Raw genomic sequence first — 16,334 nt, forward strand, 5'->3', positions numbered from 1 at the left:
TATAGGCACCATCTCTCCCTACTATACCTGCTATCCCACAGTCACACTCCCTTCCCAGAGACTATTATCCCACTGTTACTATAGGCACCATCTCTCCCTACTATACCTGCTATCCCACAGTCACACTCCCTTCCCAGAGACTATTATCCCACTGTTACTATAGGCACCATCTCTCCCTACTATCCCTGCTATCCCACAGTCACACTCCCTTCCCAGAGACTATTATCCACTGTTACTATAGACACCATCTCTCCCTACTATACCTGCTATCCCACAGTCACACTCCCTTCCCAGAGACTATTATCCACTGTTACTATAGACACCATCTCTCCCTACTATACCTGCTATCCCACAGTCACACTCCCTTCCCAGAGACTATTATCCACTGTTACTATAGGCACCATCTCTCCCTACTATACCTGCTATCCCACAGTCACACTCCCTTCCCAGAGACTATTATCCACTGTTACTATAGACACCATCTCTCCCTACTATACCTGCTATCCCACAGTCACACTCCCTTCCCAGAGACTATTATCCACTGTTACTATAGACACCATCTCTCCCTACTATACCTGCTATCCCACAGTCACACTCCCTTCCCAGAGACTATTATCCACTGTTACTATAGACACCATCTCTCCCTACTATACCTGCTATCCCACAGTCACACTCCCTTCCCAGAGACTATTATCCCACTGTTACTATAGACACCATCTCTCCCTACTATACCTGCTATCCCACAGTCACACTCCCTTCCCAGAGACTATTATCCACTGTTACTATAGGCTCCATCTCTCCCTACTATACCTGCTATCCCACAGTCACACTCCCTTCCCAGAGACTATTATCCACTGTTACTATAGACACCATCTCTCCCTACTATACCTGTTATCCCACAGTCACAGTCCCTTCCCAGAGACTATTATCCACTGTTACTATAGGCACCATCTCTCCCATCCCTTTGGTTTTTGGGTACATGTCACACAAGTTGATTTCTTGCCATTATATTAGTGAAAGTAATAGAGAGAACAATACACATAACTAGAACTAGGGGTGTCAGGGACACAAACTTCAACCTCTAGAGACCCCTCATGTGACAAGCGACCAGTTAATATATTACTGCAGTGACTGAGCAATACAATATGTATATATGGCTGCAGGAATGTTACCCTAAATCCAACCATTCCATTCATTTCACCTCCCAGTTATCTACCACTAGAATTACACCGCCACCACCAGCCCTATCCCCTGTAGTTCTCTCACTGCACTGCAACGTGGCGACCTCGCCCCTCCCAGCGCTCCGCCCACCCCGCTAATAGGAGGCCGCGAGACAGAGGCGGTCTAAAGTGTAACGCTTTACGGGATTGGCCTCACTGGGCTCCCATCACTTACAGGACTAAGAAAGTGCCAAGCTTGAAATTCTTCCTTTTAGCGCTGCGTGTGAGGGACCAAGTGTGAGTGACCAGTAACCTGCCCAGGGGGCTTAGTGACAGGAGGAAGGACCCTGTTTCCAGTGGGAAGAAAGGGCGAGTGATTGGGGTTATGCTGGAGGGTGACAGGGCTTGGAGTCTCCTCGCCAGGTTCTCAATGGATAGAGGGGAGCAGTCTGTGTGGGATTAGAGAGGGAAGCAGTCTCTGTAGGATGAGGGGAGCAGTCTCTGTGGGATTAGAGAGGGAAGCAGTCTCTGTGGGATTAGAGAGGGGAGCAGTCTCTGTGGGATTAGAGAGGGAAGCAGTCTCTGTAGGATGAGGGGAGCAGTCTCTGTGGGATTAGAGAGGGAAGCAGTCTCTGTAGGATGAGGGGAACAGTCTCTGTGGGATTAGAGAGGGAAGCAGTCTCTGTAGGATGAGGGGAACAGTCTCTGTGGGATTAGAGAGGGGAACAGTCTCTGTAGGATGAGAGGGGAACAGTCTCTGTGAGATTCGAGAGGGGAGCAGTCTCTGTAGGATTAGAGAGGGGAGCAGTCTCTGTTGGATTAGAGAGGGGAGCAGTCTCTGTGGGTCTGTTGGATTAGAGAGGGGAACAGTCTCTGTAGGATTAGAGAAGGGAGCAGTATCTGTGTGATTAGAGAGGGGAGCAGTCTCTGTGGGATTAGAGAAGGGAGCAGTCTCTGTGTGATTAGAGAGGGGAGCAGTCTCTGTGGGATTAGAGAGGGGAGCAGTCTCTGTGGGATTAGAGAGGGGAGCAGTCTCTGTGGGATTAGAGAGGGAAGCAGTCTCTGTAGGATGAGGGGAGCAGTCTCTGTGGGATTAGAGAGGGGAGCAGTCTCTGTGGGATTAGAGAGGGGAACAGTCTCTGTGGGATTAGAGAGGGGAACAGTCTCTGTGGGATTAGAGAGGGGAACAGTCTCTGTAGGATGAGAGGGGAACAGTCTCTGTGAGATTCGAGAGGGGAGCAGTCTCTGTAGGATTAGAGAGGGGAGCAGTCTCTGTGGGTCTGTTGGATTAGAGAGGGGAACAGTCTCTGTAGGATTAGAGAAGGGAGCAGTCTCTGTGTGATTAGAGAGGGGAGCAGTCTCTGTGGGATTAGAGAAGGGAGCAGTCTCTGTGTGATTAGAGAGGGGAGCAGTCTCTGTGGGATTAGAGAGGGGAGCAGTCTCTGTGGGATTAGAGAGGGGAGCAGTCTCTGTGGGATTAGAGAGGGAAGCAGTCTCTGTAGGATGAGGGGAGCAGTCTCTGTGGGATTAGAGAGGGGAGCAGTCTCTGTGGGATTAGAGAGGGGAGCAGTCTCTGTGGGATTAGAGAGGGAAGCAGTCTCTGTAGGATGAGGGGAGCAGTCTCTGTGGGATTAGAGAGGGGAGCAGTCTCTGTGGGATTAGAGAGGGAAGCAGTCTCTGTAGGATGAGGGGAGCAGTCTCTGTGTGATTAGAGAGGGGAGCAGTCTCTGTGGGATTAGAGAAGGGAGCAGTCTCTGTGTGATTAGAGAGGGGAGCAGTCTCTGTGGGATTAGAGAGGGGAGCAGTCTCTGTGGGATTAGAGAGGGAAGCAGTCTCTGTAGGATGAGGGGAGCAGTCTCTGTGGGATTAGAGAGGGGAGCAGTCTCTGTGGGGCTGTTGGATTAGAGAGGGGTGCAGTCTCTGGGATTAGAGAAGGGAGCAGTCTCTGGGGTTGAGTGGGTTTGGAGAGGCCTGCATTCTCTATGCGGCTGAGTGGGATAAAAGAGGGGTGCCGTTTATATGGGGCTGAGTGGAATAAGAGAGGGGTGCAGTCACTGTGGGGCTGAGTGGGATTAGAGAGTTTAGGCCCCCATGAAATTAGAGTGCATAGTAACCTTTGGGTCCCCCAATATCTTCTGGGCTCCTCCATTCGGTCACCTGTTGTTATCCTTGCAGGTGCTGCGCTGCTGTGTAATAGAGGATGGACCCTCAAAGTGTCCTGTGCCTGATGCTGCTAGTCCTATGCACTGGAGAGATACTCTGCAAGCCCACCTTCCGAAAGGAGAGGATCCGACTGGACCCGGAACTCAACAGCCAGGTCCATGAAGAAAACCAGAGTTTCCAACAGGACCATGAGGCTTTCCTGGGCAAAGATGAGGCCAAGACCTTTGATCAGCTCACCCCTGAAGAGAGCAAAGACAGACTGGGGTAAGAAATACCAGACAGGTACTCAAAAATGTCCACTAACAGTCTTTGGGTAGCTTGATCTCTGTTATTAATTTTATTATTATTATTATTGAATTTTGGTTGGGAACAGCCCATCTAGCTAGCTATTAATAGCTAATATCACACATAGATATAATTGGTGACCTGTTTGCATGATAAAGCCACAATGCCAGCCACCAGGTATGGCATGACTGTCACTAAGAGCTTCTTCCTCCCAAGTGATCAGATGACAGAGGAGTGTTCCTCTATTCTGAGCTGATAACGTGGCACACTGAATACAGGAACTGTGAGCTCTGCCATTGCATCAATGGTCTCAATTGAAAGAATGAGCTGAAGGGACCTCTGGGATCATACCTGCAGGGCATATTCAGCCTTTGTGCTTTATGTGGGATTTGTGCTACACCCAACTATCCAGATGGAGTCAGAATCATTACCGCTGCTGTTTTCTTATTTAAAAAAACTTGTCGATAGTCTCTGGAGTGGGCAGACTTTCCGTTTTATCCATGCGGATCTCCGAGAACTTACCCAGAAAGGTGTTCCGCATATGCATTATTGGTCAGGTAGAAAATGTAACTTGACTTCTCCTATTAAATGACCCCTGGAGCTCTATGAACTATACCTCGGAGTTCAATGACCTGTATTAAAGGAGAAGGAAAGGTTAAAATAAAGTAAGCTTTATTGGAAAGGTCTATATAAATACACCCTCAATGTAATGCTGCTCTGAGTCCTCTGTCAAAAGAAACACCACATTTCTTTTCTTCTATTGTGTACTCATGGGCTTCTGTATCAGACTTCCTGTTTTCAGCTTAAACCTCCAGGGCTAGGGCTTGAGCATGCTCAGTTTGCTCCTCTCACCCTCCCTGCTGTAATCTGAGCCCAGAGCTATGAGCGAGCAGGGAAAGACTCAGGCAGGAAGTGATGTCACACAAAGCCAATATGGCAGCTGCTATCCTAAACAAACAGAGAACACTTCTAGAGCTTTACTCAAGTATGGTAAAGCATTCTGCAGAATAAATATAGTGTTATAGCTTGTACTATTGTGGCTAATCTATTGGCAATAAACTGCTTCAGTAGCTTTCCTTCTCCTTTAAGCTACTTTGCCTGTAGCCTTGTGACATTATATGGTCACGGAACTCCTTTGACTTTTAATTTGTTCATAAGTTCCTTCACTGGGTACATTTGGGCTCAGCCACCACTGTTTTAGGAAACATCACTGATATGCTATAACAACAAACCTCATTCCACAGAGACTCTTAAAACAAACTCTGTCCGTTTACATTTACAGGTTGCGTATTCACACAAAGCATGTGTAAATATTTGTTCTTTTGAGGTTTAATCCCAGAAGCATGACCCAGAACGTCTCCTTTCTGATGTATGGTTAGAGAATGAAGACAGGAGATATGTATTAAAAAAAAAAAACTGACATGGGTGATCGTTGTCTTGTTGCTGTTTTTTTTTTTTTTTTTTTACCCACAATCCCTGTGCATCTGTATATTGCAGGCAGGCAGCTATTTAAGATGACTGAATTTTACATGGGCACTTTTGCATTGATTCGAGTGTAACTGGTATGTGCAGAGCAAACGCCACCTGTACTGTGACAGCTGTAGCCTTCCAGCATGTAGTTGCCAGAGGCCTAACATGTATATATTTAACTTTTGCCATGGAGGGTTGCAGTCTTTTGCGGAGATTCTACCCCTCCCAAAATTCAAAAACAAATCAACATAAAATGCAAACCTGTTTTTATATCCATATAATACACAAAAGCTATGAATATCTTGTAAATTATATCCTTATAAACGGTGAGTTCTGATGTCATCAGTTATAAACAGTGAGTAGTGATGTAATTTCTGTCACATGACTCACTAAAATTTGTGTATTATAATTAATAAAGTACCCCCAGTTGTAAAATATGAGGATATTAGAAGTTACCTCGGAGTTCCATGACCTGTATAAAAACACTCGGCCTTCGGCCTCGTGTTTTTATATGGTCATGAAACTCCTCGGTAACTTATACTATCCATATATTTTACAAGAGGGGGTACTTTATTCACTATATAATACACAAAAGCTATGAATATCTTGTAAATTATATCCTTATAAACGGTGAGTTCTGATGTCATCAGTTATAAACGGTGAGTTCTGATGTCATTTCTGTCACATGACTCACTGAAACGTGTGTATTATAATAAATAAAGTACCCCCAGTTGCAGGAAGGGTGATGAAGGGTGGGTGTTCCCCCCCGAAACATTGATGTTTGGTGGCTGAATAAAAGGGGATATTCCCCGACTGCATTAATCAGCGTGTGTGCGGATCCGTTTCTTATACACATTGGTTGCTAAGGGACCCGGCCGGGTCAATGGAAGGAACGCACCACCAACTGCAGGATTGGTGAACTACAGGTGTGCGGTAGGAGAATTACATTGTACCTAACTGATTAGAACATTGAGCTCATGGGCACCAGTTGAATCACTCAGGTAAATTCTTTGTGTTCACCTGCACTAGACTCCTGCATTGGGTCGGTACCTGCGGAATACCCGCAAAGTGGTTGGGTTTTGAGGAAAAAGTCCCCGATTCCTTGGTCATGGGGGCAATCCGTGGGTAGGTACCCAACAAAGGTGCTCGATCCCTCCCACTCACCCTTGTAGTTCTTCCAGTTTTTCATTTTTTGGGGGCACCAGAGTGACGTCACTTTCAGTCAAATGTGATGTCACTTCCGGGTCCACGTGTCCCCAGGGTTGGAAGGTTAGTTGGCCTATTGCGGGTCGGGTAGTGGGAACATGCAGGTCAAATTGCGGGTATGGGTCGGGTATGGGTTTCAAAATATAGACCCACGCAGGACTCTAACCTGCACCTCACCTTTGAATTTCCCATGATGTTCCATGGGCTATGCATTGTGTAACATGGCCAACTTCACTCTTCTTAACATGTGCTGGGCCTGGTTCATCTCAAGGAACATCTGGGAAACTGATAATAGATGGTTGCTTAAATTCCCAAAGCCTAAAAATGAACAAATCCAAAATAGAGCTGCTATTTTCACTGGAGTCCTCTTTCACATTACAGGCTGTAGCTGGTGTATGCGTAACTAATTGTGGCTTACTATCTGTTTGTAATGTGCAATGAGGAGTAGGGATAGAAATGCATTAAAGCCTATAGACGACAAATGATGCAGGACATTTTTTTCTCCCATTGCAGTCTACGGTTGTCATTTCTGTGGCCTAATGAGGAGCTCTTACTAGAATTAACAAGACGTCTATATTTTGTACTGTTATATTTGTATACGTTCTAAATGTGATAATAAATGTCTTGTTTTTTCCTTAATGTGTTCACATCGCAGAAAGATCGTCAATAGGATCGATAGCGATAATAATGGACTCATTAACACAGAGGAGCTGACGGCATGGATCAAGCGAGTACAAAAGAGATACGTTTATGAGAATGTCGCGAAAGTTTGGAATGACTACGACGTTAATAAAGACAATGCGATCTCTTGGGAAGAATACAAGCAAGCCACGTATGGGTATTACTTGGGTACGGTCATTTTTATACCATATTGAAAGCAGTACACTATTGTAATCTTGTAGTTCAGCTCAGTGCATGTCCTCCTTTATCCACTTTCACTGAAAATCAACAGGGAACTTCACTCCAACTGGACCATACTTAGGGGCAAATTCACTAAGATTCGTAGTTGCGCCAGCGTCCGATTCGCCGCACTTCGCCAGGCTTATTTTCGCCAGCGCTGCACAAATTCACTAAAATACGAAGTTGCGCTCAGGGGAAGCGTAAGTTTGCGAAGTTGCACTAGCGTTAATTCGCCAAGCAAAGCGAAGTTACGCTAGCGATGCTTAATTTGCATACGGCGCCAAATTGAAGTTACAATGGAGGTGTATGTAGCAGCACTACACAAGCCTGGGAAACCTTCAAAACAGCAAATAAAATGTTTATTTTGCCCCACACATGTGCCCACTGTATAGATAAGGTGCCATGAGTTAGGAAATGTAGGGGGGAAGGAGTTTAGCCCCAAAAAATGTTTTGATCTTTTTCAGCCTATCACCCATAAAAAAAGAAAAAACGCCAGCGTTTTTTGGGACTTAGAAAAATTATAACTTTTTTTTAAAGCAATCCCTATCTACTATTGCACTTTGCCTGGTCTAAGGTGGCGAAGGAAGTCTGGCGTAAAAGGTAGCGTTCAGAAAAATGCGCGCGTCAGGGAATTTGCGTAGTTACGTCTGTTGCTCAAATTTGCCAGGCGTACAGGTGCGAAGTAACACTAGCTAATTTACGCCAGCGTCCGTTAGTGAATCGGCGAATTAATGAAAATGCACTACGCTAGCGAATTAACGCTAGCGCAAGGCGCTTTGTCCTTTAGTGAATTTGCCCCTTAGTATCTAGAAAAGCTTGTATTTCCTTATTTAATATTTATGTTTTTGTTTAGTTGGTAGTTTCAATTAGGGATGCACCGAATTCGAATCCTAATTTGAATATGTAAATTAGGGGGAGGGAAGGGAAATCTTATGACTTTTTGTCACAAAACAAGTAAAAAATGTTATATGCAAATGAGGATTCGGTTTGGTATTCGCCCGAATCTTTCGCAAAGGATTCGGGGAGGTTCGGGCAAATCCAAAATAGTGGATTCGGTGCATCCCTAGTTTCAATATGTTTTCATTTCTGTGACAGCTTTTCGAGAAAGTTTCATTCATAGATTCCATTCGGAGGTTCATAGAAAGCATATGAACTAAACTCTGAATGCCCAAAACCCAAAAATTTCAGTTTTTTAGTATAAAATCCGAATTTTAAGTGGGAAAAAAAAAATTTATTATACCCTGAAGATGGAAAAAGTCAGAATCCGAAAATCCGGCATATCAGACCTGCCTAAGTTGCATATAAGTCAATGGGAGAGGTCCCGAAGACATTTTGATCTGCACTGGGTTTCGTGCAATAATCAGAGTTTTCAGGTGGAAAATCCAAAAAAAATAGTTTTTCACGATTTTTTCGGGTTATTTCCCGCAAACAAGACTTTCGGGAAAGTGTATTAATAAATAAAGAGAAAAAACTCAATGCGGATTTGGTCGGAGTTTTTTTCGGAAAATACTGAAAAATATTTGGACTGTGATAAATGGCCCTCCCCATGTCAAACCACTCAAGCATCACACAGGCCCACAATATACTCTTTTCTGAAAGACTGGCCTTTTTAAACATTAGAGCTGACTTTAGATCAGATAATCGTGCTTGTGTTGTTACAAAGAGCAGTTTCCTTAGGAAAAATGGGATCACTATAAAACTACATGCACTTCTATGACTACAGAATAAATTACTGTGCTGCAACCTGCCTGACGACTAAATCGGAAACATGGGTAAGTGTAGCAAGGGTACAAGCCCAAAGGGTAAGTACCCATGGGAACCAGGAACAACACCGAATGCTATAAAAAATGGGTTTTCCTTGATTTTGCATCAGATTCAGTGTTGCTGCCCCTATGTGTATTGACCCTTTGGGAAAAATGAGCTAAGTTAACTCCAAGGCTGTGTGGGAAATATAATTTTGCCATAGTGTCCTTTAAAGGTATAAAAGCAACTGATTTATCTTGTCTCGATTCAGCAAACCCTGAAGAGTTCCAAGATGCGGCCGAACAGTTCAGCTTCAAGAAGATGCTGCCCAGAGACGAAAGGAGGTTCAAACAAGCAGATCTCAATGGGGATTTAGCAGCAAACCGGGAAGAGTTCACTGCGTTTCTCCACCCGGAGGAGTTTGAACATATGAAGGAAATTGTAGTATTGGTAAGAAAATTAATATAGAATGTATAGTATCTATCAGGGCATAGAGATAGTGGTGTGTAGAGTCTGTACTTAAAAATATACGAAAGGTCATACGGACTTCACCTTAGAATGAATTTGCTGTTTAAAGAAGAGAAGCTCTTCTATGTTACTGAATCATTAAACCTCCCTTTATAAAAACTGGAGCTCATCTTGCAAAACTAGAACACCCATCACAAACTTCAAAACAATATTAACGCTTTGAAATGTTGGCAAGTTGTTCAGAAAGGGTACAGTACAGTACAAGTTTATTTGGCAGGGGGGAGATATCAACAGAACAATTATGTTGGACTTTCTCTCATGCATTATTGCATCCAAGACTCCACATTAAGCTGTGCCTTAGGAAACATAGGTATTTTCCATCCCTCCCTGCTTTCTTAAAGGGATACTGTCTTGGGAAAAAAATTTTTTTCAAAATGAATCAGTTAATAGTGCTGCTCCAGCAGAATTTTGCACTGAAATCCATTTCTCAAAAGAGCAAACATGTTTTTTTGATATTCAATTTTGAAATCTGACATGGGGCTAGACATATTGTCGATTTCCCAGCTGCCCCTGGTCATGTGACTTGTGCCTGCACTTTAGGAGAGAAATGCTTTCTGGCAGGCTGCTGTTTTTCCTTCTCAATGTAACTGAATGTGTCTCAGTGGGACATGGGTTTTTACTATTGAGTGTTGTTCTTAGATCTACCAGGCAGCTGTTATCTTGTGTTAGGGAGCTGTTATCTGGTTACCTTCCCATTGTTTTGTTGTTTGGCTGCTGGGGGGAAAAGGAAGGGGGGTGATATCACTCCAACTTGCAGTACAGCAGTAAAGAGTGATTGAAGTTTATCAGAGCACAAGTCACATGACTTGGGGCAGCTGGGAAATTGACAATATGTCTAGCCCCATGTCAGATTTCAAAATTGAATATAAAAAAATCTGTTTGCTCTTTTGATAAATGGATTTCAGTGCAGAATTCTGCTGGAGTAGCACTATTAACTGATTCATTTGGAAAAAAAATTTTTTTCCCATGACAGTATCCCTTTAAAGTAACCGTCACATCAAAAAATGAAAGTGTTTTAAAGTAATAATATAATGCAGTGTTACCCTGCACTGGTAAAACTGTTGTATTCGCTTCTGAAACACAACTATTGTTTATATAAATAAGCTGCTGTAGCTATGTGGGCAGCCATTCAAAGGAGAAACAGCTCAGGTTACACAGCAGATAAGCTCTGTAGAATATAATGGTGTTATCTGTTATCCGCTATTTAACCTGTGCCATATAGACTTTTTTTTTTGTTTTTTTGTTTATATAAACTTATAGTAGTGTTTCTGAAGCAAGCACATCAGTTTTACCAGTGCAGGTCACACAATATTTTTTATTACCATTATTTTAAAACACTATAATTTTTGTCACTGTTCCTTTAAGTAGTTCTAATACAGAGATGTTCTGCTACTATCCTTCCTATCAATTTCCCATGTACCCATCAAGTTTTTCCTCTTGTTTTAACATGCCATAACCTTTCGCAGGAAACACTGGAAGACATAGACAAGAATGAGGATGGGTTTGTGGATGAAGATGAATATATTGGTAAGATAGTTTGGTTGCTGTTGTCCTGTTACCTTGATATTTGGTAGAATGTCAGTCCATTGGCCTCTGCTCACTCCCGTGTTTCCACCAAGAGGCCGGGCAAAGAAATTCATGGGTATACATTTTCGCACGGAAGTTTGCTCTTTGTCTGCACCCAGGCCGACATATTGCCTCTTGCTGCGTTCCAGGGAGCAGAGATCAGCCCTATCTGGCAGTAGCCTAAAGGTGGCCATAGACGCACGGATATCGTATAAAACTATTTTTTGTATGATATTCAGTGCATGTATGGTGGGAGACTGTGAAGACTCACCCTGGGGGTTTGGGGGGAAGCCAGCCTCATGGTCCTTCCTCCTCTGTATGCCGATAGTTATTAGGACGTGCACGTCCGGGTTTTACGTGCTGTGTGTGTGACGTCACCACGTGGAGTTGCGCGAAATTCAAACTGTTTAAAGGGGCTTTGTATTCAAACTCATTGCCCGTTGTTAGGTCTAATTCGTTAGTTCCTGGGTGCGATCTTGTCTTGTTTTGATTCCTGTTTTGACCCTTGCCTGACTATTCTGAACTCTACCAAATCTGACCCTTTGCCTGCTTGACTACTCTGAACTCTGATTATCCTGACCCTTGTCTGCCTGACTTCTGATTCTACCGGTATTGACCCTTGCCTGCCTGACTATCCTTGAACTCTGCCTGCACCGACCCTGGCCTGTCTGACTACACCTTTGTCTATTCCAAGTGCTGTGCCTTCTGTCCAAAGACTTAATAACGACCGTGCCCCTTTGCTCGTCCAGAACTTTTGCTTGGCTCCTCTCATATTAAGATCTGGCGGGATACAATTAGCAGAGGGCTCCTCCCGAAGTGAAAGGCGGCTGCTACAGTCAAAAGGGGAGCCGAGACCAGGGAACCTAGCACCTATTCTGACGAGCAGATCGATATCGGCAGAAGGCTTGGATATCAGCCAGCTCCACGATTGGCCCAGGCAGAACATTTTGATCGGGCGCCTTTGAATGCACTTGAACATCAGCCATTGTTAGTGCTGAATCGTCAGATACAGGTAGAATTCTATTGTTTCTCCCTGTATATCTGACCATTCAGCTATACACGTGTCTATTGAAACTTGATCTTTTTTAAGAAAGATCATAATTTTTACGTCTATGGCCACCTTAAACGGATACTGTCATCGGAAAACATGTTTTTTTCAAAACGCATCAGTTAATAGTGCTACTCCAGCAGAATTCTGCACTGAAATCCATTTCTCAAAAGAGCAAACAGATTTCTTTATATTCAATTTTGAAATCTGACATGGGGCTAGACATATTGTCCCTTTCCCAGCTGCCTCAAGTCATGTGACTTGTGCTTGCACTTTATGAGAGAAATGCTTTCTGGCAGGCTGCTGATTTTCCTTCTCAATGTAACTGAATGTGTCTCAGTGGGACATGGGTTTTTACTATTGAGTGCTGTTCTTAGATCTACCAGGCAGCTGTTATCTTGTGTTAGGGAGCTGCTATCTGGTTACCTTCCCATTGTTCTTTTGTTTGACTGCTGGAGGGGAAAAGGGAGGGGGTGATATCACTCCAACTTGCAGTACAGCAGTAAAGAGTGATTGAAAGTTTATCAGAGCACAAGTCACATGACTTGGGGCAGCTGGGAAATTGACAATATGTCTAGCCCCATGTCAAATTTCAAAATTGAATATAAAAAAATCTTTTTGCTCTTTTGAGAAATGGATTTCAGTGCAGAATTCTGCTGGAGCAGCACTATTAACTGATTCATTTTGAAAAAAAACATGTTTTCCGATGACAGTATCCCTTTAACAGTCCAGCTGACTCAACCAACATTCATAGACGCAACACATTAATTACATTGTGCTGGTGTGCAAAGTTTTCATCATCACTTCTGTTGTTGCAACTAGCTTTCATAAATAGGTTTTTCCCCGCTGCAAAAAATATAAAGATCACCAAACTTGCTTCGAATGCTTCAATCGCTATTCCACTTTTTTGTTGCTGTTGCAAAACTTTTTATTCCCCCGACAGCTAAAGAAAAATAAGGGGAAACATAAAAAGTTCAGCCACGACAGTTACATTCCCACTGTGGAAGTCAAACCTCAGGGTTTTTATATACATCTGATCTGAAATAATGCAGGTGCGCTTAAAATAGACCTATAATTGTGCCCTTTTGTGCGGAGGGAAATGAAGCAGAAGCAAATCTGAAAATAAGAAAAGGCAAACGGTCTCCTGAGATGTTCTAATGGGTTTTTGGCAATTAAAATGTTTCTTTGGTCAAAGTTGTGCCCCAGTTGGTGCTTCCCCCAGCGCCCTGCTGTTCTCTCCTCTAGAGTAAAGTGGTACAATTTGTGTATATTGTTTGTGTACAATGTGACATCCCTGCAGAAATCAACTTCCCGCGTCGTAATGACAGGATTTGCGTTTCCCAAATGGTTTCATTAATGAGAGAGAGGTAAAGTCATTTAATTTAGGTGTTGTTCGTGAATGTCGTTTTCACAGCAGTAGGGGAGGGAGGGGGGGAGATCAGACATTCCGGTATGTGACATTTACACTTTTTTTTTATGTCAAATTAAAATTGACATAATGAAACCTTTCTTCGCAGTCTGATATTATGCATTTTTCTCCAATCACGTCTCTTCAATCTTTTTTTTTAACTTGTAAACTCTACTTAGTGTAGAAGTTTGAGCGCTCCTCGTGTCTGATCAGAATACGGAATTGCTATTTTCTCCGTAATTAAAGTTCAGTTCGGTGACATTACTTGTGTATAATTACAAGGTAGTTGTCAATTTTCATTATTGTGTAAATTCGGGGTCTCGCGAACGCCACCTCACGTCTCTGTTACTGTGCCATTCCCGTCATCATCATCGCACTGACGGAACGTATTGCATGTATTTAGAAAAACAATGTGTTCTATTGCATTAAATAAAAAGTCATCTGTTGAACCTTAACCTTTCAGGCATCGGCAGAGCTTAAAGGGATACTGCTGGGAGCAGCCGGGAAATTGACAATATGTCTAGCCCCATGTCAGATTTCAAAATTGAATATAAAAAAATCTGTTTGCTCTTTTGAGAAATGGATTTCAGTGCAGAATTCTGCTGGAGCAGCACTATTAACTGATGTGTTTTGGAAAAAACATGTTTTCCGATGACCGTATCCCTTTAAAGAGGGCAGAAAAAAAACTCCCCAAGTAAAGTCTCTCCCTCTTTTTGTTCTATAGTATTCCCTGCCGTCTTTGTCCTTTGTACAAAACAGAACTCTGTAGTTTATGTCTTCTTCAGGAATACAGTAGTGAAACAACTTCCTTTTGTCCAGACTAGGGGAGAGTAGCCATCCATTGGCTTTCTGTCTGTGCCACCTTGTATAAATGTGTGCCAAGATCTCTCAATTAGTTCTGCTGTTGGTGCAGCTTGTGTCCTCCTGGGATAAGTAGAAGGTTAGCTTGAAGCTTTGTTTTGAAGAAAATATGATAATATGAAAATATGATATTTTTTATCAGCGGACATGTTTTCACATGAAGATGGTGGCCCTGAGCCTGACTGGGTAGCCACAGAAAGGGAACAATTTGCAGATTTTCGAGACCTCAACAAAGATGGAAAGATGGATAAAGAGGAGATCAGGCACTGGATTCTTCCTCAGGACTATGACCATGCACAAGCCGAAGCCAGGCATCTAATCAATGAATCAGATCAAGATAAGGTATAAAATATATATATGATGCATAGATAATTGAGTTGCCTAGCTCATGACACAATTGGGATTATGTAATAAAAGGCACTAAGCTTGCCCAGGAGCAGTAACTCAGTGTCAGATTGGGATGCCAGGGGCCCACCAGAAAAACCTTAGACCATGGGCCCACTTTCCAAACTTTTCTTCCTATTTTTCTCACTCAACCTCTTTATTCTCCTAGTCTTTTACAGTATATCTACTAACTATATTCTTTCATTATTATGGATTTTTTCCCATAACGAATTAGGGAATGACCATGAAATAGTCCAAATGTTTAGAAACAGGAGGGCCCACTGGGAGTTTTCCTGTTATCCCGGTGGGCCAGTGCAGTATCTAATAGCAGCCAATCAGCAGGTAGCTTTTACTGGACACCTGTATAAATGCAAACATCTTATTGGTTGCTGTGAGTTACTGCTCCCGGGAAAACTTAGTGTCTTTTATTACATATGAGGGAATGTGCTTTAGTACACCTCTATATTGTGGAAAAGTGGTAGTAAATAAACACAGAACGTAAAATGTAATAGCATGATGCCATACACATCTCTGTTCATAAACGTGGTTCCCTTAAAATGGGTATTTCTTTTTATTACAGGACAAACTGCTGACTAAGGAGGAAATATTGCACAACTGGAACATGTTTGTGGGAAGCCAGGCAACCAACTTTGGAGAAGATCTCACGAGAAACCACGATGAATTGTGAACGTGGAACTTGTACAGACTGTGACTTTTTAGCTACGTCTCCTTGCATTTGCACCAACACTTTTATTACCTCAAGTTGGGTAAAAATACCCTTTTTTTTTTTAAAAAAAAAAAAAGCATTTGTAAGCGTTCTATAAGAGATACAAATTCGAATAAGACAACTAATCCTGCTGTGTAGAATATTGTTTTAAAGAATGTAAAGTGCGGGGGGAAAACACAGCCCCAGGGGTGTTCTTGGGACCATTTACACCAGAATACAAATTGCTGGTCTGTGCTAGAATATGTTGTAGCTAATATATAGGATATATTGGATTTTTAACTGTTTGCAAAGGTGTTATATGCAGAGCAGGAAACCAGAAGGGCCAAGGGATATTTAAAGGGGTTGGTCACCTTTGAGTTAACTTTTAGCATGTTGTAGAGTGTGATATTCTGAGACAATTTGTAATTGGTTTTCATGTTTTTTTATTTGGGGTTTTTGAGTTCTTTACAGGGTCGGACTGGGCCCTCTCCCGATGTTCGCTGGCCCTAAAAAAAAACCCAACAATTTGCGACATAGCAAATCGCCGTTAGCTCATGAGTGGTTTGTAACCAGGTGGGCGTTGCATGCAGCTCCACATTAGAGGGACCGGGGGGTCTGGAGGGGGCCCTCGATAGCAGTCACACCAGAAACAGCAGCCCCGGGCCCCCCAGTACGACCCTGATTCTTAGATTTTTATTCAGCAGCCCCTCCAGTTTGCAATTGCAGCAATCTGGTTGCTAGGGTCCAAATAAACCTAGTAACCCTGCACTGATTTGAATAAGAGACTGGAATATGAATAGGATAGAGTCTGAATTAGGGATGCACCGAATCCAGGATTTGGCCTTTTTTAGCAGGATTCGGATTTGGGGCGAATCCTTCTGCTTGGCCAAACCGAATCCTAATTTG

General features: G+C 43.0%; 1 protein-coding gene across 1 annotated transcript; it reads left to right on the forward strand.

Annotated features, from left to right (window-relative positions):
- The first annotated feature begins 1,332 nt into the window (after positions 1-1,332).
- Positions 1,333-15,836, forward strand: rcn1.S (reticulocalbin 1 S homeolog). The gene is made up of 7 exons (XM_041560898.1): positions 1,333-1,457; positions 3,336-3,587; positions 6,940-7,133; positions 9,199-9,377; positions 10,922-10,982; positions 14,481-14,680; positions 15,303-15,836. The coding sequence occupies exons 2-7, from the start codon at positions 3,361-3,363 to the stop codon at positions 15,408-15,410; spliced, it is 969 nt and encodes a 322-aa protein (XP_041416832.1). The 5' UTR covers positions 1,333-1,457; positions 3,336-3,360; the 3' UTR covers positions 15,411-15,836.
- Positions 15,837-16,334: the final 498 nt, after the last annotated feature.

Source organism: Xenopus laevis, chromosome 4S (assembly GCF_017654675.1).
Source record: "Xenopus laevis strain J_2021 chromosome 4S, Xenopus_laevis_v10.1, whole genome shotgun sequence".
In the NCBI taxonomy this organism is placed as follows: Eukaryota; Metazoa; Chordata; class Amphibia; order Anura; family Pipidae; genus Xenopus; species Xenopus laevis.